This window comes from Drosophila elegans, unplaced genomic scaffold (assembly GCF_018152505.1).
Source record: "Drosophila elegans isolate 14027-0461.03 unplaced genomic scaffold, ASM1815250v1 contig_468, whole genome shotgun sequence".
In the NCBI taxonomy this organism is placed as follows: domain Eukaryota; kingdom Metazoa; phylum Arthropoda; class Insecta; order Diptera; family Drosophilidae; genus Drosophila; species Drosophila elegans.
Window position 1 is genome coordinate 1,169,475 of NW_024545855.1, and position 27,102 is coordinate 1,196,576.

At 43.4% G+C, this 27,102-nt stretch overlaps 6 protein-coding genes across 8 annotated transcripts; 2 read left to right on the top strand and 4 right to left on the bottom strand.

Annotated features, from left to right (window-relative positions):
* The first annotated feature begins 292 nt into the window (after positions 1–292).
* Positions 293–12,668, top strand: LOC108143982. 3 transcript variants are annotated; one of them, XM_017268594.2, is made up of 8 exons: positions 293–369; positions 2,120–2,311; positions 8,109–8,231; positions 9,383–9,516; positions 9,573–9,968; positions 10,447–10,857; positions 11,513–11,668; positions 11,741–12,668. In XM_017268594.2, exons 2-8 carry the CDS (start codon positions 2,269–2,271, stop codon positions 12,152–12,154), a joined length of 1,677 nt encoding a protein of 558 aa, XP_017124083.1. In that variant the 5' UTR covers positions 293–369; positions 2,120–2,268; the 3' UTR covers positions 12,155–12,668. The 3 variants fall into 3 exon arrangements, with proteins under 3 accessions (XP_017124083.1, XP_041564920.1, XP_017124082.1); XM_017268593.2 differs by having other exon boundaries at positions 296–372; XM_041708986.1 differs by lacking the exon at positions 8,109–8,231.
* A 29-nt stretch (positions 12,669–12,697) lies between these two features.
* Positions 12,698–13,676, bottom strand: LOC108143983 (replication protein A 70 kDa DNA-binding subunit-like). The gene is made up of 2 exons (XM_017268597.2): positions 13,548–13,676; positions 12,698–13,452 (listed from the first exon to the last, which is right to left on the bottom strand). Exons 1-2 carry the CDS (start codon positions 13,563–13,565, stop codon positions 12,763–12,765), a joined length of 708 nt encoding a protein of 235 aa, XP_017124086.1. The 5' UTR covers positions 13,566–13,676; the 3' UTR covers positions 12,698–12,762.
* Positions 13,677–14,048: 372 nt separating this feature from the next.
* On the bottom strand, positions 14,049–15,113 carry LOC108143779 (replication protein A 70 kDa DNA-binding subunit-like). The gene is made up of 2 exons (XM_017268306.1): positions 15,000–15,113; positions 14,049–14,843 (listed from the first exon to the last, which is right to left on the bottom strand). The coding sequence occupies exons 1-2, from the start codon at positions 15,018–15,020 to the stop codon at positions 14,145–14,147; spliced, it is 720 nt and encodes a 239-aa protein (XP_017123795.1). The 5' UTR covers positions 15,021–15,113; the 3' UTR covers positions 14,049–14,144.
* A 1,429-nt stretch (positions 15,114–16,542) lies between these two features.
* On the bottom strand, positions 16,543–18,838 carry LOC108144058 (replication protein A 70 kDa DNA-binding subunit). The gene is made up of 4 exons (XM_017268703.2): positions 18,721–18,838; positions 18,414–18,658; positions 17,135–18,353; positions 16,543–17,070 (listed from the first exon to the last, which is right to left on the bottom strand). The coding sequence occupies exons 1-4, from the start codon at positions 18,754–18,756 to the stop codon at positions 16,759–16,761; spliced, it is 1,812 nt and encodes a 603-aa protein (XP_017124192.1). The 5' UTR covers positions 18,757–18,838; the 3' UTR covers positions 16,543–16,758.
* Positions 18,839–19,569: 731 nt separating this feature from the next.
* Positions 19,570–22,502, top strand: LOC108143957 (DNA replication licensing factor Mcm2). The gene is made up of 2 exons (XM_017268555.2): positions 19,570–21,816; positions 21,881–22,502. The coding sequence occupies exons 1-2, from the start codon at positions 19,678–19,680 to the stop codon at positions 22,403–22,405; spliced, it is 2,664 nt and encodes an 887-aa protein (XP_017124044.1). The 5' UTR covers positions 19,570–19,677; the 3' UTR covers positions 22,406–22,502.
* Positions 22,481–24,499, bottom strand: LOC108143960 (probable ATP-dependent RNA helicase DDX55 homolog). Its single transcript, XM_017268556.2, has one exon. It carries the CDS (start codon positions 24,449–24,451, stop codon positions 22,607–22,609), a length of 1,845 nt encoding a protein of 614 aa, XP_017124045.1. The 5' UTR covers positions 24,452–24,499; the 3' UTR covers positions 22,481–22,606.
* Between the last annotated feature and the right edge of the window lie 2,603 nt (positions 24,500–27,102).

A 27,102-nucleotide genomic window follows, 5' to 3' on the forward strand; every position in this document is an offset into this window, starting at 1 on the left:
AGTGTTAGAATTCTTAATATATTTTTCGATCATAACCAAATATATCGTTTGTGTTTATCATAAAACCATTTAAACTGAAGAAAGGCTAAACATATAATTTTAAATTGCATATTTCCATTTTCCGAATTGTCTATCGGCTATATCTTTTACCGTTATCCGCTCGGCCAGTGCTGCCAAACAAGTGGAGAGAGCAAAAGAGCGGGTCCCAACGTTTGTTTAGAGTTTCTTCGGCTTACCGCAATAGCAACTTCGATTCGGATTCGGATACCGCTTAAGTTTCAGTTTGTGATTCGGCTTTCAGTCGTTGGCCGCGCGCCAGAGCAACAAGTTAAGTTTCGCACCTGGCCAGGTGATCGCGTTGTCCCGCAGGTTGTAAGTCGCTAACGTTTCGCTTTGGCAACACAGGCCAAATATTTTGTGGAGCCAAGGCAATATCACTAGACCCATTGGGGCTGTGCTGTAAAAATTACAAAATTAAATCGAGTGCATAATTCGGCTTAACATTGATTAGGGCAGTGCTAAATGTTTTCGGGTGTGTGTGTTTTTGCGCTAATTTCGGGCAAAAAATTAACGCGGCCAAAAAGCTAACGAAATTAAAGCGTATCGAAAACAACTTTTACCTATGCTGCCAGTTTCAAAACGAGGCAGAACTGTTGTTGTTTTAGTTGTTATTGCCGTTGAACGTGTCGTCGCCGTGTTGTTGTTGTTATTGTTATTGTGCTGTGTTTTGGATTTTGGGGGCGTGGCAGTGTAGTTGGCATGTGCGCAGCCGCCTTAAGTTGGCAGTGACAATAGACGAAAAAGACAGTCAGCCGAGGAAATTATGGAGCGCTGACCAACAAACCAAAGCGCTGGCGGTGGCAATTGGAAAGTTGTTGTTATGCTCAAGAGAGCAGCGAAGGAGCCATTGCCGCCAGACGGTAATACCGCTGGATGTGTCGCCAAATAAATCACCAGAGATTAAGTCGAAAATTTATAACGAGACAAGACATTTTATTACGCATTACTTTTAATTAACTTTTTCATTAAATTTGATCAAATACTGCGGCTAACTAAATTGTTAAACTTTAATTTACTCGCCAGAAATTGAAAATAAATAATAGTTGTAGTTTCCATTTAAACCAAAATTCAAATCTAGCTTGGCTTCGGAATACGTATACTTTTAATTTGCGAAATAAGCTTCCAAAAAAATACTTAGAACTAGTTGTATTTCGAATTGCAAACTTTAAAAAGTAATTAAAACGTATTAAATAAATGTAATCCAAACTGCAAACCTTTACGACTTACTCTCAAGTAAACTTTACCTAAATTAAAAAAAAAAAACAATATCTTTACAAAGTTTAATGTTAACTAGAAGCCTATCCATTACCTAAGCTACACTTTTGGTTGAATTTATTATTCCAATGCAATTTGGTAAAATATTAAAGCGGAAATTTTTATAGTTTCAAATGCATGTGGTTAAAGTTTATTATAGAAAAATGCTCAAACTTAAAAAAACGATTACCGAAAATTTAATTCATTTTTGTGCATTCATACAATTCGATTATTTCTGTCAAAAAATGAAAAAAATGCATACTTAGAAAAAAAAAACAAATAAATTAAATAAAATAAATGTTGTACATAGATCAAATTATATTATATATTATAATTATATATTCTTTGTAGGTTAGAGACAGTATTTATATTTTACTAAGCTTAGGTTTTTCTTGGTAAATTTGGAAATATAGTGTTCCAGGCCACCGCTGCCTCTGCCACGGCCGCTGCCACCGCCTCTGCCGGCGCCTACGCACGCGTAGCGCAGCGCGATTATCGGCACATCTCAGTCGTGTCGCCGCCTCCGTCCGCCCATCTTCACTTTTACCGCCGAAAGAGAGAGTGAGAGTGTTTACCCCGGTCATTTGCGTTTCTTATGTCTACCGGTTTTATTTTGGTTTTTATATATGTTTTCTGTATATTCGTTCAATTTACGCGCTTTGCTTTTCTTTCGTCCAACCGCAATGCTGAAATAATTGATAAAAATAATAAGTTCATTAAATTTAATTAAATCAACTATCCGCTTCCGATCTGCGGCACGAGTCGCGAACACAACGATAATAAAAGTTTATTGTGTTTTCCTCAGTTTTCGTTTTCCCCCCAAGTGAGTGAACGAGCGTGCAAGGAAAATCGTAAAGATAAATTAAACGCATCCGACGAAAATAACTAATCATCGTAATTTCCGAAGAAAGAAATTTTCAAGCAAAATTCGAACGAGAAAAAAAAGTGGCAAAAATGAACTTTTTTGTGATTGGCTTTCTGATCATGCAGGCGGCAAGTGAGTAAATGCAGTTTTCATGTTTCCCGTTTTGAATTTTTCGGAATAATTGCCGTTTCTGTTGTTGTTGTTATTGCTGTTGTGGTCGGGCTTTAATTGCTTTTCACGGGTGTCGGATAACAATTATTTAATTCTGGTTGGCAGCAGGCTGAAAAACAAATGACTTAGGCGACGAACTTTTCTTGGATTCGAGTTTGTGTCTTAAGTCGTTTGACTCGAGACAACCGTTATCTTTTATGGAGAGTCTTATGACACCTGGATATGCTGTAATACTAGACTGCAGATCCAAAACAGGTTGCCGACCAAGATGATTCTCTTGGAAATTGGCCAAATTTAGTCAATAATTGACCAATCGTTCACCCAAAAGCGCGCCAAAAAAAATAGTCATTTAGCTTGAATAGTAATCTAGATCTAGACATGATGACTTGAACATCAATTAAAATTCAAAAAAAATCCAATTCATGTAAAAAGTGCAAAACAAAAGGCAAATAGCAATTTAAGCAATCTTATCTTCGTATTTGTATATGCATATTTAGCCACCGATCCGCGGCTGCAGTTTATTGGCATCGCTTTTTATATGGATTCAGTTTTGGTTCATTGTCTGCGCCCCAATCTGTTCGCTTAATGCAAAACCTTGCCGAAGAAACCGGATTGGTTTTGTGTTAGTCACGGTGCCCATGGAGCATTCTTGACCTGAAGTAATGTGCAGCTCATTAAGAACAGATACACATGTGTGTACATGTGTGTATCTGGCTTGAAGGTGGCTCCATTAAGGGCAGACTGTTACTCTTATCCATTTACCAACCATTCGCCAATTAATCAATTTGCAAATTTGCAGACATAAATTAGCCCCGCATAGCCTTCGCACTACAATTCCGCCTGTTTTATTTGACTGAGTGTTACGATGTTCCGATCTCCCCTCGTTATGGTAACGACCGGTCCTAGGCCAGAATATCGGTCAAGATCAGAGCAATAGTCGTCGATTGCCGGGTGTTAATTCCGACAATTTTCGCTGCCCAATTTGCATAAAGTTAATGGTGTGTTTGCTGACCTTTGCTTGGCCAAAAAGAAACGATCCATGGGCAGCAGGAACTGATGCTTACACACATCGCCCAAATATGTACCGACATTGCCCTGCCCAAATCTTTTGATATTCCCATTGATGGCTTCATAAAACTCAGCGAACAGCGTCCGGCAATCGTGGGCCATGATTCATCAATATAACGCCGATTTGTACCCCAACTTATTGGGATGCGCTGGCCAGCGATGTTTCTCTTTGGTGTTTTCTTTTTTTTTTCTTTTCGCTCGTGTTTGGCTCAAACTCAATATCTGTTTTGTGGCCAATGACGCAGCGCTTTGGAGGCATCTTCAGTTGTTTCTGATGCTGTTGCTCTTTCTGTCTTTTTATATAACCCACATTCGAACCGATGTCTGAGAGCTTTATGCAATACTTCTGGCCTAAAACACTTGGCAGCGTTGTGTGAAGACGACCCTTCCTGGCCAAAAGTGACAGCTAATAGCCAATATGTTAGTGAGTATACGCCCCGTCTGGCAAGCAAACGTAAAATAATATAAATGGTTTTTGGCAAAATGTACATACTTTCAACGGCAATTAGCTGACGCCAACGAATGTTTTTCTTGAATAAACCTTGGAGCCCTGCTGAAATGCATTGCTGCATCTGCCGAAGGGGCCAAAAGTACTGGGAAATATAAAAAAAAGAAAGAAATTGCATTGTCATACCATTGGTCAGTCAGTAAAAGGCTCTTCGGGCTGGTATTTTGCAAAGTGAAAGGCAAACAGGCATCTGTGCACCGGGGAAAAAAATATCCCATAAATTCTAAAGCACATATTTTGTATTAATTTGTTAAGACATAAACAAAACATATTGAAAGCGCTTTCTACTTTGTACTAGGCATGTTGCAATTTAATTTTCAAGCAAATAGCTGGGTAGTGTAAAAAAAAATACAAGTTGCCATAATTATGTAATATTGTTTTAGAGCTACTTGAATATTACTGAAAAGTCGCGTGGGACTAAAGTTTTGTGGCATATGCTTAACAAATACTTATAAAAAATTAATTATGTTTGTTTAAATGCTAAATGGTATTGCCTTTTCTTAATAACTGCATACAAAACTGAAACTTTAACTATTGATTTATAAAGAGAATTACTTTCTATTTTATTCCTTTTATTTGTGTATAGCATATGTTTTCCAAATAAAATATCAATGATTTCAATGTTAAGTCTAAAATATAGTTGGTGAAATTCTTAAGCTCGAAGTTGAAGTAATTTTAAGCAGTGCATGAAGAGGCTTCCGGTTGTATTTATTCCCACACAAGGGTCGTGTCCTTTCGCTTTTTGAGTTCCCCAATTCAGACTTTTTGTTTCGTTTTGTTCGCAATTAGGAATAAATTTAAGCATGATTATCGCTTCTATTGTTTGGGACCATCTTCAGATAGTATAAACAGTGTTTCTCTTGCGTTGTCAAGTGTGCTGGTTCATTATTTCCGAGCACGCAACCCGCTCACGTAAGACCTTCATCTCGGCGATGCTGCACCGATCTCTGGGCATCCAAAGTCTTGCATTCCATTCCACACCTTTGTGAGCAGACGATTGTTTGGCCCACACGCACACACATGATCAAATTGCAATTTAATTCGATGGCTTGAAGTGGCTTTGTCAAAAGTTTTGTCAGCCGGAGCTCTTTTGTTGGGCCTATCGCTCACTGTCAAGACCATCGTTCAATTAACATAATTAACCGGCAAAGGGGGATTAGCAAACCGCGTTTTGGGGCTGACACTTTGAAGCCCATTTGGACAATCCAAGCCGAAACAATCTCCCCCGAAGCGATAATGGTTTCACTCGGATTGCTTATTCGAGTCACAGGGGCAAGGTCATGGGCAGATCGTTAAATTCCCGAAATTACATTTTGATTTTCCCACTCATGGAATAGAACAAGCCGTAATAGTCAATCTTTGGATACAAGTCAATTCAAGCCAGTCTCCTCATTTTATATCACTCAATTAAAACACCATGGCAAGGTCATTGGCAGCTCGTAAAACTCAATCAACAATTTAATTGCTTTTCTTCTATCATTATACCATTTACAATGAGAACAAATATCATTACTGGGCCTGCCTAAGTAAATCAAGGAGAAATGGAAAGTTTCGCACAGTCAGTTTCGCACAGTCAGCGAAAAAAAAGGGAAAGGTTGTCGCCCAAAGAGCCTTCGCGAAAAAAAATCATTGACAATGAGATAAAAAGATTGACCGTAAAACGTTTTGCCAACAATGGAATGCTTAAAGCCTTAAAATATGAGTGCAGAATATAAAAAGGGAAACCGCTTAAAGAGGCGTTGTCTCAAAGGTTTGGGTTAAGGTTCGGCCACAATGAATGGACGGCCTAGGACGGCAGATGTTTGATAATTTATACACGATATTTGCATTTGCGTCGGCCAGGGGAGATCATCAAATTGAATTAACGCTGAGCTTGGCCAGCCAGTTTCTGTTTCGGTTTCGGATTCAGTTTCAGTTTCTGTTTCAGGTTCGGTTTCGATTTCTGTCTTAGCATTCGAGTGAGCAATTAATATCAATGTTTTTTTGAGACCAGATGACCCACTTTCGCGGGCAGAGGTGCTAACTAGATGAGGCTTACCGATCAGGGGAAGCGGGACATAGACTTTGAGGAAAGTAACTAAACATTGCCTGGCCTTTGCCGGCCATCCGACACTGCCCCACGTGCATATTTATGCCTCATTATTTGTTTAGTTTGAATTTCTATTTGACCACTTGATGCCGGGTAGCCACGACAAGTCGTCAGCCCACCGCAACTCGCATTTTATGCCCGAGATGAGAGAAAGCGCTTGTCGATCGCCTGTGACTAGCTGCAAATGTCGCTGGATAAACCCCCCCACTGACAATTCGAAGCAAATTTCATATTTCATATTGCTCTCAGGCATGCCGCGTTATTTGCCTAGTTTTCCCTAGCTAATTGCCGTTTTCCCTTCTCCAATTTGTCGCCGTGCTGGCCATTTGCAGGCACAATTAAAATAACTGCTCGCCCACACGGCGAATGCGTAATGCAAATTTTGCAAGTAAAAGTTCGATTATCTACCGTTCGGGGAGAGCAGGGATAATCGATTGTGGACTTGGAGTAATTGAGTGGTGTACCTGATGATGATGACGATGACAAAGACGAGGAAGTGACCACATCGACTGCGCACTCTGATCCCACGGAGATGGGAGATGGCCACACGTTGCCTTGGCATGCTGACACTCCATTAGGCGGGCGGTTATAAAACCAGCTCCATTTTCCTTGAACCCACAAGCCAAACTGTTGGACCGGACTCCGATCCGACCCGTAGCGGCTCTGCACTGTGAAAAAACGACCTTAACTGCGGCCTTTTGGAATTTGCTTAACATACAAAACAATTAAACATGTTCTTGATTTCGAAAGAGTTTCGAATTAATTTACTTCTATCCAGAAAAACTTAAGTACACATATTTACACTTATACAAAAGCAATTTTTACACAGAAGGTAAAGTAAGCAATTTACTCTGTTGATTTAACCATTTCAATGAAATAATAAACATATTTTGTGTTTTTTTAAATATACCTTTTGGTACTAACTTTCCTTTTATTACCAATAAAATAATTAATTTTATTTAAATGATGTAAGTAAGATACCTTAAATCACAGTTCCCCATCATTTTACAATAAAGTAGGTCCAATTTTCATTAATTTTTTGTCAAGTGTAGCATCTAAAGCGATTACCACAATTGGCAACATGTGCCACTCGCACATAATGGCCCGCCATTAGCCGCCTTAGAATCGGTTTCAAATGCTGCTCTATGAATATGGATGCACGACACGCCGAGTGGAGGGGTGTTTTGAAAGAACTCATTCGAAACACGTATTACATGTCCCACTTGACATGCTAACAATTTAATTTGAACCCAAGACGCGCAATTCAGATTGAAGTCTGCAACTTGGTTCAGGTCAACGGGGTTGCTCTCTATAAATCTTGGCTAACCCCGGCTAATGCGTAACCTATGGCACTAATGGGCTTGGGTTTCAATTGGTTTGTGCTTACCCCGCTCACAAGGAAGTGGTGTTTGTCGGTCCATAATGGGTCTGCTCACGGCATCGTTAATCGATTATGGCCACGTTGAGATCGGTGGGAGAATGCTGGCGGCCTGGTTTTATTGCTCGTATGTCTTGCGGTCGGATTGGGCCATCTTCTCTGCTCCAAAGTGGGTCATTCTGCGGTCACACCCCGAGTTGGCAGATGGCAGATAATAAAAGCACACATACCTCGGATTCCACCAGCCGAGGCAGATGTGTATGTGAGATTTGAGCGGGCAATCCGCACATCAATCAAGACATCCGCTACGCAATTTGATTCGATGCGGGATAAAATTAAAACTTTGCGCCGGTTTTCATTATAAAACTTCATGCTTGACAGTAGTAAAATTTATTTTATTAATTTATGCCAACGACGAAATGTGATCCAACACATGCCAGATTTAAAAGCCCCACCCACTTTAACACAGCAATAACAATATACTGTTGGTTACTAATCTTTTATAAGCTTAGTTTTTGGTTATGGTTAAATGTTGCATAGAGAAAACAACACAGAAGCTTTCCCGTCCTTCCCCATTTCAATCCCCAAAAAAACCTCGAAAAACATACTCAAACTCGGCATTAATCCCTTGTTGTACTAATTTTAAACATTACTGTTGTATTATACGAAAGATCTATCCTATTCTGTGTTTGCTTTTTCTATTCTTTATTTATAGGATTGGCTTGCGGGACGTGTGTTTTATCGTCCGATTTCGGGTTCATACTCGATTGTAACTTCAAAAAGTCTGGACTGTTTCGTGTACGAAATTTGGGTGGCCTAAAGGCCCATTTCGGTTTAGGTAAATCTCTCAACTGTTCTGTCACCCCATTTGCACCGCCCCGTATCATCCTCCATCCCCCCTTCTCTCAGTGTACATAAGGCATCGAAATAGTTCAAGGTGAATGTAGAGTACGTAGTGTTTCCAAGGCTCCCAGTCCTCCAATTTTCAAGTGCAACTAATTGGTCAAGTAATCGAACTCGATCTGAACTCAAACGCACCGCGAATAGCGATTAAGTAAGTCATTATGCATTAATGCCAATGTCAGTGGTAGCTACATATAGCAGCCAATGACTTGAGCTCGATACTGAAAGATAAAGTGGAGCGCCTGAGACGAAGAGGCAGACCAAGAAAACGACTTGTGGATTGACCTGTAGTTCAATTGCCACGGGCGTATAACCAGGGGTTGCTCACTTTAAAGCTAGATCAGACTCCAGAAGGTCTTTGGACTTTGGGCAACACAAAAAGATCCGAAGCATAACGATTCAAATGAGTAACTTTTAATTAACAAACTTTAAAAGATATATATCTTATCAAATAAAACAATGACTTTCATGTTTTAATTAATTTTACAAATTTTTTAAAGATTGACTTTTGAGACTGTTTAAGAATGTAAGTGAAACAAATATTAAACTCGTTCTAAAACGTACCAAAAATTTGCAATAAAAATCAAGATTAAGAATCACTTTGAAAATAAATACATACAAAAAAAATATTAAATTTCTAAACGTAAAACTAAAAAAAAAATTTTGGTAGAATAAATGTATATTATTAACACCAATTAAATCTCAACTTAATGATAATTTAACGAGCTGCTCGGGCCTTCATCTCAATAAATACAAACATCCAATTGGTTTTTGCACAGGTCTATAGCGTTTTTAAATTGTAGTCAAATGATAAAAGTTGTTTTACTTGATTACGTATATAAAAAATGTTTACAAAACCAATTTTACTAGTATTCACCGACCCCTTTTGTTAATGGATTATTATAGGCCCTTTGTACATACAAGCCGTGTAGATTTAAGACTTCGATAAGACCCTTACCATAGGCACGTGAAGGGTAAAACAAAAGCCATTAATTAACACCTCATTGCCCAACCCTTGGCCACGATTGAAGTGATTGATGGGGTCGTTGGGGGCCCTACCTAACCCAAAACCCTTGGCCATTGCAGGTTTCAGTCTGGGCGACGAGCTGGGCTTCCCGGAATCGCTGGGCAACACGGAGCCTGACCGCCGGCGTGCCATCAGCTACAAGAACGGAGCTCCTCCGGATTTGGTGGGCGTACTTCCCTCTACTCAGCAGCAGGTGAGGTTTATAAATGTTATTAAAGCTATAATACTTACATCACTTTTTTCCGGTAGGTCAATCAACCAGTGCAACACCCTTTGCCCGACAAGCGTATAAGTTCACGGTCCACCGGAGCAGCGCCCTTCAACCTGCAACAGGTGCAACAGCAGCAGCAACTGCAACTGCAGCAGCAGAAACTGCAACAGCAACTAAAACTAAAGCAACAATTGTTGCTACTACAGCAGCAACAACAGCAGCAGCAGCAGCAGCAGCAACAGCAACAGCTCATGACCGAGGCTCGTCCATTGCCATTGGGAGTTCCCGCCTTCCGACCCATTCCCCAGAAGCAAGTGGCCGCCACTCAGGCCTCCGCTCCGGCTCCCACTACGGCGGAGCGACGGGTGGCCGTGGACACCCCGGAGCCACGGGTCAGTATCAACAACAAGCTGATAAGTGCCATCGATAAGCCGGTGAGTTACTATGTACTAGGGATTCAATGGATTTTTAAGTTAAAGAGTACTATTTGGTTGGTTGGAATTACTTTAGCAAAACAAAATAAAAAGTCGTAGCTCTTTATATTAGAAGAACAAATGTAAAAAAAACTTTAAAACTAATTATTGATAGATGTTTCTGTTTATTAACAAGTATTATTGTTAACCATAAAATCAAATTTATTGTCGACTGTTATGCACAATCGACTAAAATGACGTTGTTAAACTTAAAACGATTTTTTGAAAGTCTTATAAAAAATATTTTGTATACCTTTATATTCTTTATTGTACTACCAACAAGTACTCATTTAAATCTTATCTATATTCCGGACAATCGTGTTTGAAGGGATATGCATTATTTTAATACTTCTTGAATGGTATAAGTGGTATAGTTCAATAAATTTAAACGATTTTTTCGGTTTCTGTTAATAACATTTATCCTCCCTATTTTGGACAGCACTCGAACCGTACCTTCCACGTGGCCAATCCGGTGGTGTCGCAGCCCGTGGCAGTGCCCGTGTTCCAGGCGATGCCCCAGTCCATCGCCCGGATCGCCAACGAGGGCAAGGAGCACCGGACGGTGGCCAGTCATCCAAACTACCTGCAGTTCGAGGAGCCCAAGTTCGACCTGAAGGACGTGACCGTTGAGGAACTGGCTGCAGCTGCCAACGTCACAGTGGACACCATTAAGCACGCCATCTACGTCCGGGAACAGCAGCTGAAGGCCGAGCACCGGGCTCAGTTGGCGGCCAAACTGCGGGAGGAGTTCATGCGCACCTCCACAGTGAGGACTACGACTACGACGACCACAACGACAACCAGTACGCCGCGTCCGCAGAAGTCGCTGGCCGAGCACAAGGTGTCCAAGGTGGGTATTTTGCTTGGAGTTGGGCTGTTATTGTGATATACATATGTGATCCACATCATTTAATAAATATTTGCTAAGTTTTTTAAGTACCATATATGTATGTAATTTTTTAAAAAGATTAAATAATTAATTTTAGCTGTAAGACTGCCTTAAGAAACTAATTCCAACAAAATCAAAAAGTGAACAACGGGCTGTATACGTAATATTTTGGAAAAAGTTTACTTATGTGTGGAAGATATTTTCGATCTGATATATATATTTAAACAATTGTTATCCCTTATATTATAGTGTTTATGCGATAGCCATTTCATGCAATAATTTCATGAAATGGGTAAATACGTATGTGCATAAACACCATTTCATGTATTTCCTTACACACGAAACTTAACTATAAATTAAAAACAAATGCGTAAAATGGTAAGGCACAGCCAACTTAGTTAAGACTTTATTTGAAATGAATTTCCTAGCCCAAACACAGTATATATAAGTTCGACCTTGAACTAACAAATTCACAAAAGGCACAACGTGGCGGATACGTAATAATTTTAAAAGCTTTATTAATTATGATTAAAGAGATTAGGAATTTTGTGCTTTAATGGGAACTACGCTACTCTGAATCTTAATTTTTTTCTACCATTTCTCGTTTTTTTTGTAGGTCATGAACGCACCCAAGGAATACTATCCCGTGGGCTACGACAAGAACTTCGACGACAACTTCAAATCCAAAGTGGACCTGCCACCGACGAGTTTCTCCTGTGCAAAGCAAAAGCACTTTCCAGGTCTTTACGCCGACACCGAACTGGGATGCATGGTAAGTTATTCGGGTTATATGTACTTTGTGGAATTAGTTTTAATTTTATTATTCTCACCTTTTTCCCTCAAGGTCTTCCATGTGTGCGCCCTCACCGACGACGGCATGGTGCGGAAGTCGTTCCTCTGCCCGGAGAACACCCTCTTCGACCAGACGATCCTCAAGTGCAACTGGTGGTTCTACGTGGACTGCAGCTCCAGCACCAGCGTCTACGACTCGAACATACCCATCTCGAAGAGCTACCAGCTGATGAAGTCGCTCACCTACTTCTCCAAGTTCGCCGGTGGCCAGCGGCAGGAGCAGGATGGCGACAAGGACGAGAACGCTCTGGACATCGACTCGCTGCGGGAGTCGATGGAGGGCGTGGCCAGGCGGCAGGAGCAGGCCAAGCGGGCGACGCAGGTGGAGGAGCAGCAGCGCAGCCTGTCCAAGGAGGACCATGAGCACGTGGTGCCCGCGGAGGGAGAGCAGCAGCTGTCCAACTAGGCTCCATCTGGGGGCCCAACCCAACGTTATCTGAGATCTAGGTTAAGTGTTCACGATCGAGCGTCTCTGGTCGGTTAGCCGTACGTAGTCAAGTCCCTTGCTCATGTCAACGGGTTTCTATAGTCTCATCCCCATCTTGACAGAGAAAAAATGTCCCCGAAATTGGTCACCGATTCGGATTTTATTCAGATGAATTTAGCGCTATTTGATGCGCTTTGAAATTATGTTAAAGCAATCAAAATAATTTTCTTCATATCAGTAGGCTAAAGTGTTCGCCTGATATGATTAAGATTATTTTGACTACAAAATTGTGGACACTAGGGAACTGATATTGTTATGATTTTTTCTCTGTTTATGTAGATGTAATCTTTTCCTAGACCCTTAGGTGGATAATCTCTAGTTTAGTCCCAATGCCAAGTGCAGTTTGGTTTGGGCGTTTATTTTATTACGTTCTACCCTATTTATTTATTGTACAATTATTTCTCGACAAATAAACATACTTTGTTCCAAGGAATTTATATTTAAATTACAGCAATTTGCTACTTCTGTTTCGGCTGTTCCAGTATTTATTCAGCAAACATAACAATTAACAATATATTAGAGGTTTCTTATTGATTTTCGTACCATTTTCGCATTCCGATGGCATTTGGAATATCAGGATTGATCTGCACCATGGAGTACCAGCCGGCGTTCAGTTTTTTCTCGTTGTTATGTTCCCGGACACGCGCTCCTTTGACCACGATCACATCGTCAACATCACCATCAAAGTTAACAGCCTGCTCTTCCCACAGATTTAACATGACTTCCTGGTAGTCAGGGTCCAAAAGCACAATTTCTCGAATTGTATAATCTCCACGGTGTTCATAATCAGGCACATGAGTGCAGATTCCAATTACGTCGACTGGTTCTCCGTCCCGTATTTTAGAAACAGCGGAAAGATCAACGAAGTTATATTTTGTTTGGGGAATCTCCAGTTGTACAACTGTATTATCCCGCTGTACAACTGTATTATCCAGGAACAAAATCTGGAGGCTGTTACCCAGTACTTTGTTCTTGTCATGCGCTGGCCTTGCCTCTACATTGGAGAACACGTATACACTGCCTGCCTGAATCTGGCGGTAGAACTTCATGCACAGATCGTTAAACACAAGGGCAGTAATTTCACCAGATTTGTCTATCAAATTGATAAGAAAGATTTTCCCATCTTTGTCACCATTATTCCAGGAGCTTATTTCTGTCTTGTAGGAAACCCTGGCTCTTATGGATGAAATTCGGAGTGGGTGCAGACTGGAAATGGGCTGTATATCCAGAATAAAGTACAATAATTAGATAGACATTTTGTGTTTACGTCTTTTCTAAATCTGGAAATATATATATGTATGTATATACTTACCGTAATTTCTGGGTCCATTTTTTTATTATTGCCGTATGGAGTAAAAACTGATACCTGTTTTCACATTAATTGGAAGATAAAGAAACGCAAAGTTTAATCAAATTAGTTTAATGCACTCCGGTTCCCGATTTGTGTATGACTAACCCAATCAGTAAACTTTTTAGCTAGCAAAGCTATTGGCGTAAAAGCTTTATTCATATATACTATAGTTTCTCCCATACAAACAAAGGCATAGCGTTTGTGTAGGTTGCAGATTGCAATTTTGTTTGACTGTGGTCGGCACTAAGCCTAAGAACATTTTGATCGACAATAAATCGACTTACCGGTATTCACATTCGTACGGACGTGACTGTAAATCCAAATCTAGAAGATTCTTTTGTTATATGAAGTATAATTTTGCCAATGTTTGGATCGCTACAGAAAGTGAGAAGAAAGTGGATGTGAGGTTTTGAGCTCAAAAATACTTGTTTGCATCACCATAAGAATTTAAAATGCACCTCATTCTATAAATTTTCAATTTATTTATTGCACAAGTATGTAAGTAGCTGTTTATCAAACCAGTGTCTGGGTTATTATATACTATACATGCTAACAATATTAAAAAATTTCTTGTTTAATTCCGTACCATTCTCGCATTTGAATGGCCTCTGGAATTTCAGGATTGATCTGCACCATGGTGTACCAGCTGGCGTTCATTTTTTTTTCGTTGTTGTGTTCCTGGACACGTGCTCCTTTGACAACGATCACATCCCCAACAGCGCCCTCGAATTTTTCGGCGGTCTTTTCCCACAGATTTAACATGATTTTCTGGTAGTCGGCGTCCACAAGCAAAAGTTCTCGAATTATATTACCTCCTCGGTTTTCTACACCACGCACCTCAGTGCAGATTCCAATTGCGTCGACTGGATCCCCATCCGGCTTTGTAGAAATCTTCGAAAGCGGCACGAATTCATACTTGATTTTGGAAATTTCTGGAACATCGACATTTGGTTGAACAACTGTATTAAAACCGAATCCAATTTGACGGGTGTGATCCAGAACTCTGAACCTCACTTCGTCTTCCTGAACAAAATTAGAGAAAACGTATACGTTTCCTACTTGAATCTGATGATAAAACTTTTCGCACTCGCAATCAAATAAAACTCCAGTAACTTGGCCTGATTCATCCAGCAAATGCATATGGAAGATTATTCCTTCTCTGATAAAAGACTGCCAGGGTGTGATCTCAGACTTCCATGTAACGCGGGCTCTTATGGTTGGATTCTCGAGCTCCGTTGATAGCAAACTGGAAATAGGCTGGGAATCCCCAAAAATGTACATTAATTAGTTGAACTCATAAAATCGTTTCCGGTTGAGATACATTGAAATCTTGTTATTTTTTGGCTGCCAAATCGAATTAAATTATTAATTAATCATCTGAATGTGTCTTAATTGTGCATATTTTGTACTTACAGTAATTTCTATTGGCTTCATTTTAAGACAAATTTTTCTCTATTATCGTGTGGTCTAAATAGAAAATTTGGAGCTTATTTTTTTATTAAGCGCTTTGTACTTAGTGCAGCGACCACTAAAGAATGAATGCAATCAAACACTTGCCAGCGTCTGCTTAAATAGCCAAACGGGCGACAATTCTTATCAATACACGAGCGCGGATTGGCTGATTCAATTTTGGCGGGAATATGAATCAACAACAAGAAAGAAAGCAAACTTCGGCAAGCCGAAGTTCATATACCCTTGCAGCTATTGCAAGAATTAAACACTTTTGAAAACATTAAAATTATGATTTACTTTCGTATATGTTTAAAAACATTGAAGCTATGATGATTTGCAGCTCAATTATTTGATAGCTATTTTATATATTTTTATTATTTCTAAGGGAGCTATATGATATAGACGTCCGATTTTGATAAAATTTAAACCATAATTCTGAAATATTTAACCATCACTAAATGTCGAAGAACTAAACAAAAAATTAAAAAACAGAAAAGTTATAATTTTTTTTCATTTATTTTTCCGATTGTTCCTATGGGAGCTATATGATATAGTCGTCCGACTTTGATGAAATTTAAACCGTAAATCGGAAATATGTAACCATTACTAAATGTCGAAGAACTAAACAAAAAATTAAAAAACAGCAAAGTTATAATTTTTTTCATTTATTTTTCCGATTGTTCCTATGGGAGCTATATGCTATAGTCGTCCGATTTTGATGAAATTTAAACCGTAAATCGGAAATATTTAACCATTACTAAATGTCGAAGAACTAAACAAAAAATTAAAAAACAGCAAAGTTATAATTTTTTTTTATTTATTTTTCCGATTGTTCCTATGGGAGCTATATGCTATAGTCGTCCGATCCGGCTCGTTCCGACTTATATACTACCTGCAATAGAAAGACAACTTTTGGGAAAGTTTCATGCAGATAGCTTTAAAACTGAGAGACTAGTTTGCATATAAACGGACGGACAGACGGACAGACGGACAGACGGACGGACAGACGGACGGACAGACGGACAGACGGACATGGCTAGATCGACTCGCCTAGTGATGCTGATCAAGAATATATATACTTTATAGGGTCGGAGATGTCTCCTTCACTGCGTTGCAAACTTTGACTGAAATTATAATACCCTCTGCAAGGGTATAAAAATCAAAACAAAATAACAAAAAAAGCTAAAAGCTTAGCAAGTGAATAAAAATATTGTTTAGCTACACAATGTTTCAAGAAACGTATTAATGCCCTTCGTGTTCCGATTTCTACCTTACTAAACCGAATCTGTCAACTTTTGAGCTATAAACACATAAGAATATTGCGTATATACTCTGAGAATTAATATATATATTTATGTGATGGCATAAGCAAACTCAACAATTGTATGTTCGAAAGCTGCAGGTTGGGTTGAATTAAGCTTGGAAAACCCTTTTAAGTTTCCACATTCCAAAATGTGTCTTCTTTAAGGACTTTGACAAGCGAATAAAAAAATACATTTTAATATCCTTGGATGCTTAGATATTTATTTTATCATGCTATAATTCTATGGTTTTCACAATAACAAATCCGCGAAGAAGAGTATATATATATCGGTTTAGAACAGAAAAGTGGCTGAGATAAGACCCAATTCACAATGTTTTGAATTAACTTATGTAATTTAATGAATAGCTTATTTTCATAGCTTATGGTATATGTGTGTAAGCGAGCTGCACATGAAAATTAGTTGGAAGAGCCAATGCCAGTGAGCTCCTGCAGCTCCTTAAGCAAGTGCTTGTTATACTCCTTGTGATTGATGGGGGCCACGGATTGAATAGTGAGCTTGTTGCGGGTCATGTCGCCGTAAACCTCGTTCTTGCAGCGCAGCTTAAAGATGTGCGAAGTGAAGTTGAGGGCGGAGAATATCTGCTCGGCCTTGGCTGGATCGTTCTCAAGGGCCTCGCCAACTTCCTGCGAAGAATGTCCGAGAAGCTGCTCGCCAACCTCATTGAAGCTGCTGACCCAGCGGTTGGAAGTCCAGTCGCCGATGCTCATCTGCAGAAAAATATATTAGTTTTAAGTATTTCAAGCCAATTGATTTTATCCTGCGCATACTCACGTTGATAAGCAGGCGGTACTTAAAGTTGGGATACAGTGCATTGCATTTCTCGCAGCGGTACTGATCGTTGCCCTCGTCAACGACCTTCTTGTTGCATTCGCTCTGGGGGCAGGCGCGGTAGAAGGAATTCTCCTGCTTGACGATGTGCACCACCGCCTTGCACTGGAAGTAGTCGGGCTTATCGCCGCTGCCGAGGTTGCGAGCCCGCGCATCCTTCAGAGTCATCCAGTCGGCGGAGAAGTTACCTGCGCCAGTTCGGGCCGAGACCATGTTGGCGATATTGTCACCACCTCCGTTGTCGAACCAGCCGCGCAGCTTGTGAGCCTCGGGGATGTCCGGGTTGATCTTCATAATGGAACCACCGCCGAGGCTCAAGGACTTGCCGCCATTAAACTCGTTGATGCGTGATCCCTTGACCAGAATCACAGGTTGCACATGGCCGTCAAAGTTGACGGCTTCGTCGCCCCACAGTGTGAGACTGATGGCCGAGTTGCTCATGTCAACCAGCGTAATGTCCCTCTTCGTAAACTCCTTGTTTGTGGAGCGGGAAACGAAAGACTGCACCTCGCCCACCTCCTTGCAAATGCCAATAGTATCCACCGATGCCTTGTTCTCCATCCCGGACACCTCGGAAATGGGAATTAGGTTGTACTTAATTCCCGGAATGGGATCGTCGTCGGCATCCTCGCACAACTGGACAACCGTTTCGCCGGAGAAGGTCATCTCGTAGGCGTTGTTCAGCGTCGAGTATTGTTTGTTGGCCGGTTTCAACTGACACTTGGAAATATAGTAGACGCTGTCCACTTGGATGAGGTCGTAGAACTTGTCGCACTGCTCCTTAAAGGCCGTGGCACGAATTTCGCCCGATTCATCCATTAGATCCATGCTGAAGAGCTTGCCCTCGCCGCGGGGATTGCTCCAGGTGCGAATACTCGACTTGGAGGTGACGCGTGCCTTGATCACCCACTTGTTTTGGTAGGGACTCAGGCTGGAAATCGGATGAGTCATGCCACTGTTAAGCGAGGAATTCATTGTTACATTATTATTGTTGTTGTTGTAGGCTGGTTCCTTTTTGGCAACGGGCTGAGAAGTAGATTTGGCCGGCTTGGGCGCCAGGTCCTGCTTGGCGGCATTCTCGTAAGTCACGGGCTCGCCAATTTTGGCTTTCACCTCGGCACCCGGATTAAGGACAGTCAACTCGGATATGATGAGAACGCGCCTAATATGAAGATTGGGTTACTATAATATCGAACACCCGTAAGTTTAACCATCCACTCACTTGCCAGCTCCGTCCTTGCCCACCATGGAGGTCACATACTTGTCCAGCTGCACGATGGTGAACTCGTCCAGCTCTCCATTGTGCTGCATCACGTTCAGCTGGCTGGCCAGCATGGCATAGCTGTTGAAGTACTTGCCGTCGGAGATCAGGATGCGGTAGCGCTCCGCATCCGCAGTGCTGTTGATTTTCTTGATCGCCAGGATCTGCAGCACCGGCTTGTCGACAACCTCGCCATGCATAATGCGCTGCGCCCGGTAGTTTGAGATGTTAGCAAACTAATTTTTAGACTTCAGTCTGGCATACTTACAGCAATAACACCCGCGGATAAAGTTGCCAGGACCATTTTGATTTTTAGCAAACAATTCGCAAATTTCACAAGTAATTCTTATTCGTGCGTCGAGGGCTGGGAGCAAACTAATGCCAGAAGAGGCGGGAAGGGCTGCTTTGCAATTTTTGAATCAGTGGTGAACGGAACTAGTTCCAATTTCGTTTCACACGGAGCTGCATACCAGGGCAGTACAGTAAACATTAGTTAATATATGATAGCTACGTTTTGTATTGCACCGTAACACCCACGACAACAATTAGTTCATATATCCTCAGTGACTGATAAATTGATGTTTACGCGGAATAAAACAGTTTTTATTATTTTACATTTAATTTTTAATCGACGACACAGAAATCTTTTGGATTGAAATTTTGTTTATATATACATGTGATGTAAATTAAAATTTTCAACCCAAGAAATTTCTGGTAACCCCTGATTATTTAAAAGTATTACAATTTTAAAGCAATTTGTTAAAGTGAATATATTTAGTCCACGGTAATGTTATCATTCTAAAAAATGATAAATAGAATACATATAATTATCCTCAAAAATTGGCATTAAAAAAAAAGCTTGCGATTACACGTTGTTAAATCGAAAAACTAAGTTTACTACCGAAAGAGTCTGTATATATTGGAGCCCTATTAAATTGAATAATGTTTTAAAAATGTTAATCATATATATTGCTCTGTATTGTGTGTAAAAATTGTCCGAAAATTGTTATCATTAGCCAATGAGTTCTGCAGTAGTCGTAGACCCAACAGCCTTTTCAAACACTCCTTTTTTTTGCATTGAAACTACCAAGCCTGCAGCCCTGAATTAGTTCGCTTTGCAACACTTTTTCCCGCGCATTTCGCACGCGTCGCCACAACAAGATCGGTAGTGCAAAAAAAAAAAGAGCAGATTCCAAACAAACGCCAAGGACAACAGACGCAGGACATGGACAACCCCAGTTCACCGCCGCCAAACACGCCCAGTGATGCCGCCGAACGCCGCGATCTTCGAGCGGCAATGACATCGCCGGTCGGCGATTTCGAACCGTTCGAAAACGAAGACGAGATCCTGGGCGATCAGACGGTGCGCGATGAGGTCGAGGAGGAAGATGGCGAGGAGCTGTTCGGGGACAACATGGAGAACGACTATCGTCCCATGCCGGAGCTGGATCACTACGACCCGGCGATGCTGGACGACGAGGATGACTTCTCGGAGATGTCCCAGGGCGACCGCTTTGCCGCCGAGTCGGAGATGCGGCGACGCGACCGGGCCGCCGGAATCCATCGTGACGACCGGGATCTTGGGTTCGGCCAATCCGATGACGAGGACGATATGGGACCCCGGGCTAAGAGGCGGGCGGGCGAGAAGGCGGCCGTCGGCGAGGTGGAGGACACCGAGATGGTGGAATCCATTGAAAATCTAGAGGACACCAAGGGACACTCGACCAAGGAGTGGGTCAGTATGCTGGGACCCCGCACTGAGATCGCCAATCGCTTCCAGTCCTTCCTGAGGACGTTCGTGGACGAGCGGGGCGCCTACACCTACCGTGATCGCATCCGGCGGATGTGCGAGCAGAACATGTCCTCGTTCGTGGTCTCCTACACGGATCTGGCCAACAAGGAGCATGTGCTCGCCTACTTCCTGCCCGAGGCTCCCTTCCAGATGCTCGAGATCTTCGACAAGGTGGCCAAGGACATGGTGCTCTCCATCTTTCCCACCTACGAACGAGTGACCACCGAGATCCACGTACGCATCTCGGAACTGCCCCTGATCGAGGAGCTGCGCACATTCAGGAAACTGCATCTGAATCAGTTGGTTCGCACCTTGGGTGTGGTCACTGCCACTACGGGTGTCCTGCCCCAGCTGTCTGTGATCAAGTACGACTGTGTGAAGTGCGGCTATGTGCTGGGCCCATTTGTCCAGTCGCAGAACACGGAGGTCAAGCCCGGTTCCTGTCCAGAGTGCCAGAGCACCGGTCCCTTCTCCATCAACATGGAGCAGACGCTGTACCGCAACTACCAGAAGGTCACGCTGCAGGAGTCGCCGGGCAGGATTCCAGCTGGACGCATACCGCGCAGCAAGGACGTCATCCTGCTGTCCGATTTGTGCGATCAGTGCAAACCAGGCGATGAACTGGAGGTCACTGGCATCTACACCAACAACTACGATGGCTCGCTGAACACAGATCAGGGATTTCCAGTTTTTGCCACCGTGATTATTGCCAACCATGTGGTTGTCAAGGACTCCAAGCAGGTGGTGCAGTCGCTCACGGACGAGGACATAGCCACCATTCAGAAATTGAGCAAGGATCCGCGCATCGTTGAGCGCGTTGTGGCCTCAATGGCGCCTTCGATATACGGTCACGATTATATCAAACGGGCTCTGGCCTTGGCCCTCTTTGGAGGCGAGTCCAAGAATCCCGGCGAGAAGCACAAGGTCAGGGGTGATATTAACCTGCTGATCTGCGGAGATCCCGGCACTGCCAAGTCGCAGTTCCTCAAGTACATCGAAAAGGTTGCGCCCCGAGCAGTTTTTACAACCGGACAGGGAGCAAGTGCAGTGGGTCTAACGGCCTATGTGCGCCGGAATCCTGTTTCCCGGGAGTGGACATTGGAGGCGGGTGCCCTGGTGCTGGCCGATCAGGGAGTCTGCCTCATCGATGAGTTCGACAAGATGAACGACCAGGATCGAACCTCCATTCACGAGGCCATGGAGCAGCAGTCCATCTCCATTTCCAAGGCGGGTATTGTTACCTCGCTTCAGGCTCGTTGCACCGTCATAGCTGCTGCCAACCCCATTGGCGGACGCTACGATCCCTCCATGACCTTCTCGGAGAACGTGAATCTCTCGGAGCCAATCCTGTCCCGTTTTGATGTCTTGTGCGTGGTCAAAGACGAGTTTGATCCCATGCAGGATCAGCAGTTGGCCAAATTCGTGGTGCACTCGCACATGAAGCATCATCCCAGCGAGGAGGAGCAGCCGGAGATGGAGGAGCCGCAGCTGAAGACGGTGGAAGAGATACCGCAGGATCTCCTGCGACAATACATCGTCTACGCCAAGGAGAACATTCGGCCCAAGCTTACGGTTAGTCCACGATTAGATTTTTTGAATCACAATTTAAATGCATTTCCCCATTCAATTTATGCAGAACATCGACGAGGACAAGATCGCCAAGATGTACGCCCAGCTGCGCCAGGAGTCCTTTGCCACCGGCTCGCTGCCCATTACTGTGCGTCATATCGAGAGCGTGATCCGTATGTCCGAGGCTCATGCTCGCATGCATCTGCGCGAAAACGTGATGGAGGCAGATGTCAGCATGGCCATTCGCATGATGCTCGAGAGCTTCATCGAGGCGCAGAAGTTCAGCGTGATGAAGAAGATGCGCAGCACATTCCAGAAGTACCTGTCCTTCCAGAAGGACCACTCCGAGCTGCTCTTCTTTATCCTGCGGCAGTTGACGCTGGATCAGCTGGCCTACATCCGCTGCAAGGATGGACCGGGCGCCACGCACGTGGAGATCATGGAGCGGGATCTGCTCGAGCGTGCCAAGCAACTGGACATCGTGAATCTAAAACCCTTTTACGATTCAGATCTGTTCCGCACCAACGGCTTCTCTTACGACCCCAAGCGGCGGATCATCCTCCAAATTGTGGTCGATGGCAACACAGCTTAAGCTTCAGTTCCCTATTCCATCTCATTTAGTTGTAGTCTTCACATCCATGTTTTGTTACCTCCATTTTCGGTCTAATAAAGTTTGATATACTTATGTATTTTTAAAGAACTTTTTGTTCTTGTTTTGATAGAAAAGTATTAAATGCCAATTACTTGCTTAACAAAGTTTTAATTGTACATAAACATCAACCCCAGATGAAGGTCACTCATTGTCGCCCTCGATTCCCATGGCCTTGTCGAATTCCTCCTCGCTGATCTTGTTCTTTTTGAGTCGCTTGAAGAGCCGAATATCGGTGGCCAGTTCATCCAGATCCTCCTGGCTGAACTGCTGCCTCTTCTTTCCTTTCCCAGGACCCGAGGAGCCCGCCTCTGCCTCCGCCGCCTTCTTTCGCTGCTTCTTGGCCTTGCGCAGCTCCTTCTTGGACTTGGCATCCAGCTTGGCCTTCTTGGTCTGATCCCAGGACTCGACGCGCTTCTTGTGCTGCTTTTGACCCGGCCAGCTGCCTGTTTCCTCGTATGTTTGCATTTTCTTCTGTCGCACTTGCTCCTTCTGGGCGTTCTTGTAGGTGAGCTTGGTGAGATCCACCTCGAAGCTGGGAGCCACATAGCCGCCTTCCTTGTAGTTCTTCAGTTCCGGCATGCGAGGGAGTTGCAGCAGGCCGTAGGCAGTGGCCATCCTACCCAGATCCAGATCTTTTAGCCTGAGAATGGCACTGCATTCGTGTTTGCTGTAAGCTCTCACATGGGAAACAAAAGCGCGCATTCCTTTATCATATACCCCCTTGTCCGCCGCCTGGAGCCGATGCAGTTGATCCAAAACAGCGCGCAGTTCCTTCTTCTCGGGGACATCCTCCGCCTCTTCAGCAGGCAGTTCATTCAGCTCCACTTTCTGGTTGATCTTCAGAAAGTGCACATAGGCATCCTCGCTGGGCAGCAGGAAGACCAGGGCGTTGCCCTCGTTGCCCTGTCGAGCAGTGCGTCCCACGCGATGCACAAAGCTGGAGGCAGTCGAGGGCGGATCCCATTGCACCACCCACTCGATCTCGGGCACGTCCAAGCCACGCGCCAGGACGTCCGTGCAGAGGAGCACTGCCTGCGGTTCGTTGCGGAACTTCTCCACCACATTGGCCCGCTTGTTCTTCATCTTTCCGTGGATTCCCAGCACTGTGCGCTTGGGCAGAAGTGGCGGCAGGGCTTCCGCCCAATACTCTACGCAGGCGCAGGTGGGAAAGAAGACCATCACCTTCCCGGTTCGGGTGGCAGGCGAGTCGAGAAACTCCAGCAGGGCCAGAAACTTGCGTTCGGGCTCCACAATCCTGTAGAAGTTCTGCAGGCGGGCGGGCGTGTTCACGGAGGCCTTCTCTTTCACGGATACCAGGACGGGATTTCGCAAGCCAGCACGAATCAAGTCCGTGACCTCGGTGGTCTGGGTGGCGGAGAAGAGTCCAGTTCGTCGCTGCCTGGGCAGGTAGCCTAGAATGTTGTTAACACTCGTCTTGAATCCCAAGTCCAGCAGGCGATCGGCTTCGTCCAGGACCAAAAACTCCAGGCTCTTCACCCGGGCAGCCAAATTCAGATCATCTCCTTTGCGCTGGAAGAGATCCTCCAGCCGGCCGGGCGTGCACACCAAAATGCAGGGCGTCTCCTTCCGCAGCGTGGCTATGTCCTCTTCTATGCTGTTGCCACCCACAATCAACTGTTGGTTCAGGTGCTCCAGGTCCTCGTGCTCCAGAAATTGGGCCAGCACTTCGGATATCTGTCGAGCCAGTTCCCGGGTGGGCGAGATGATGAGGGCTCCGATCTCTTTAGGGCCCCACGGAGTTTCCTTGTGGCGTCTCTGGAGGATTTCCAGCAGGGGCACGAGGAAGGCCAGCGTTTTCCCACTTCCTGTCACCGCCTCCGCGGAGACATCTTTGCGGGCCAGGAGCAGCGGAATGGCCGCCGTCTGCACAGGCGTCATCTGCTGGAAGCCGAAACTCTGCACCACCTGAAGCACTGCATCCGAGAGCGGCGGTTTGTCCAGCGAAGTCCATTTTTTGCGAGACATGGCGAGTTTGTCAACAAAAACATGTGCGCCGCAGTGTGACCATTTCGTTCATTTTAAATGTACCCGTTTCAATTCAAAAGGTGGCAACGCTCGCCATATGTTAAGCATTGCCAGCACAAATTCTGATCATCCTTCGCGCCATGCTATCGAAATTTAAATATGCACTTCATAGTCCGATATACACAAAATATGTGTGCACAGCCTTGACATTTGCGCCTGCATCTCCAGCACCAGCTGCCGCCGCTTTCGCTCGCATTTCTATTGCACCCACCCACGAGGGTCACAAAAAACAGGAGCCACACACGCTGTTTGTTGTTCGGCTGCTTGTATGGATTCCAAATCATCCGAAAAAAGCGTGTGCCATCTGTCGCCTGACGATGCATTTCCAAAATATTGATGCCAGCCAATAAAGCGAAAAAAATCGGAAGTAAAAAGTGTTCGTTTTTTTTTGTTTCATTTCGTCAACAAAATGGAATAGCGACATCGGGGGGAATCGTGGCGAGGAGTGCAGGTCGAGGTGTTTAGACCGGACCAACAGGCTAAACGACCGACCGCCTTGGCAGACGCGCGTCAGACGAACTCGAGCCGAGTCCCGAAAGGGGAAAGAAAAGAGGAAAAAGTTTGGAACGCGTGTGGCCAAAAGTTAATGAAGCGTTTAAAAATTAACTTGTGGCCAAGTGGAGGCAAAAAACGCTGAACAGTTAGGCCGAGAATGTGGCTCCAGTTAAGGGATTATGGTGGCCCAGCTGAGTTGAAAAGCGTGGTTTTAAAAATGTACTGCCAATAGTTAAGCCAGGGACCGTAATGAAAATAAGTCCTATATTCAAAATGACTTGTTTTATACAAATCTGAATAATAAAGATTGTGAATATTGGAAAACAATTCAATTAATTAAAAATCCAGACTAACAATAACCCTAAACAGCAAAGTGAAAGAGTAAGAGGTCACTCTGTGGATAGAGATCGCATTGGCATTGATCTATTTCCCTCATAAATATGTATTAAATTAGAGGATTCCTTTTATATTAAATTCCTTTTGTACCCGAAGGAATAATCAATTCAAGAACGCCTTCAAATCCTAGCTTGCTCCCGCCGTTCTCATAAGCATATCCTTGCTTGGCTCTTTGTGTGTTTTTATTTTTTTTGTTTGCCCAACCCTTGAAGAGATTGATTATTGTTTATATTTGTGCCCCTGCATCGCTGTGTAGTATATCTGTATCAAATGTATGGGCATGTGAATGCAGTGCAAACAGGCCGGGCGAAGGATTGTGGTCAACGCCAACGCATCCCCTTTTGAATTGGGGCAATTAAAGTTGTTCGCTCGACTCACTCCGCTGAATGGTTGTATATATAGAGACACGTGATAGAACAGGGCCAGAGAAATTATCCTGCTTTCCCTGAGGACGAGCCCCGAGGTAATTAACCCCTTCTGGCCTTCATCTTTCACTGCTGTGAGGGCGTTAAGTCAGACACGAGTTTCTGGTCAATTTATCAAATAATTCCACGAATTTCTGGAAACCGAAATAGAGCGATCGTCGAGCTGAGATTCAGATATATTCCCGTCTGGGAATTTGTCCTGGCGTCGGTTCGATCGTTTGTAATTATGCTAATTATGAGTTTGATTTCTGTATACTACCACTGCTTCCAATTCTCTTGGATATAATTTAAAGAATTTCTTGCCTCATGTTGAGCCTTTGTTCCCGCCGAAAAACATTAAACTAATTACTCTGCTAGTAGATTTTCACACATTTTGCTCTAGTTCCAATTATCCAGAACTCCTCTTCCTGCTGCAAATGGCAAGGACCAAAGGACTTTCTGCTGATCAATGATCCTGGATCATTCCCGTAATTTGCTGGGAATTTCTCCATACCTACCTGACTAGACTTCGTTATAGCTTCTGTGTGGTCAACTCAGCCAACAACAAGTGACACTTGCGGTTGAAAATATCAAATTTTCATAAAATGCAATTGTCACCTTAGCAACGACGAGACCTCCCCCAATGATCAAGAAGAAACTGTCAGCGCTGCAAACTCAATCTCAGAAAACTGATTTTCAAATTAGAAAACACTTACCAAATACCTGTACAGATTCCGGCAGACAGTAGTCACTTATCTGAGGGTCAATTTTTCAATTTCACTGGCTGATGTTGAGAAATTGCCCCCGGGCCATCGATATCAGTTACGATTTACATTTCACTTTTTACACTACCCAAAACAAGGTAAAACATATCAATTACCCACGATCGGGGTTTGTTGACAGTCGCACTACTGCATTGGGATTGCAATTGGGATTGGGATCGCATGGAGGATCCTTCCTAGAAAGTCATTTCTCACACTGACCGTTCTGGGATTTGTGTTTGTGTTTAATTTCGATTTCTTTTGTACCAGGCTACTTGACTTCGGGCCAAGTGTTTTCAGTTTTACACCAGACAGGCGGCGACTTTGCGAGGTGAGGTGCCAAATGCGGCAATGGCACCTATGGGAAATGGGAATTATCATAAACTGACCTCCGCAGAATTAAGTGAAACAAAAATAAAATAAAACAAAACAGAAGACGAGGGCCGAAATCCTTGAAACCGTTTGAAAGTTTCGCTTTTTTTTTTGGACTCGCATCCCCTCGGTTGTTGGTTGTTACCCTAATTTCGGTTCATCT

Coding starts and splice junctions, on each gene's coding strand:
- LOC108143982 (XM_017268594.2), top strand. CDS start 2,269: ATGAACTTTTTTGTGATTGGCTTTCTGATCATGCAGGCGGCAA. Junction 2,312..8,108: donor TCTGATCATGCAGGCGGCAA/GTGAGTAAATGC, acceptor CTTTATTTATAG/GATTGGCTTGCGGGACGTGT. Junction 11,669..11,740: donor ACACCGAACTGGGATGCATG/GTAAGTTATTCG, acceptor TTTTCCCTCAAG/GTCTTCCATGTGTGCGCCCT.
- LOC108143779 (XM_017268306.1), bottom strand. CDS start 15,020: ATGAAGCCAATAGAAATTACT. Junction 14,844..14,999: donor TGAAGCCAATAGAAATTACT/GTAAGTACAAAA, acceptor GGGGATTCCCAG/CCTATTTCCAGTTTGCTATC.
- LOC108144058 (XM_017268703.2), bottom strand. CDS start 18,756: ATGGTCCTGGCAACTTTATCCGCGGGTGTTATTGCT. Junction 18,354..18,413: donor GGCAAGGACGGAGCTGGCAA/GTGAGTGGATGG, acceptor TCTTCATATTAG/GCGCGTTCTCATCATATCCG. Junction 17,071..17,134: donor AGTACCGCCTGCTTATCAAC/GTGAGTATGCGC, acceptor ATTTTTCTGCAG/ATGAGCATCGGCGACTGGAC.
- LOC108143960 (XM_017268556.2), bottom strand. CDS start 24,451: ATGTCTCGCAAAAAATGGACTTCGCTGGACAAACCGCCGCTCTCGGAT.
- LOC108143957 (XM_017268555.2), top strand. CDS start 19,678: ATGGACAACCCCAGTTCACCGCCGCCAAACACGCCCAGTGATGCCGCC. Junction 21,817..21,880: donor ACATTCGGCCCAAGCTTACG/GTTAGTCCACGA, acceptor CAATTTATGCAG/AACATCGACGAGGACAAGAT.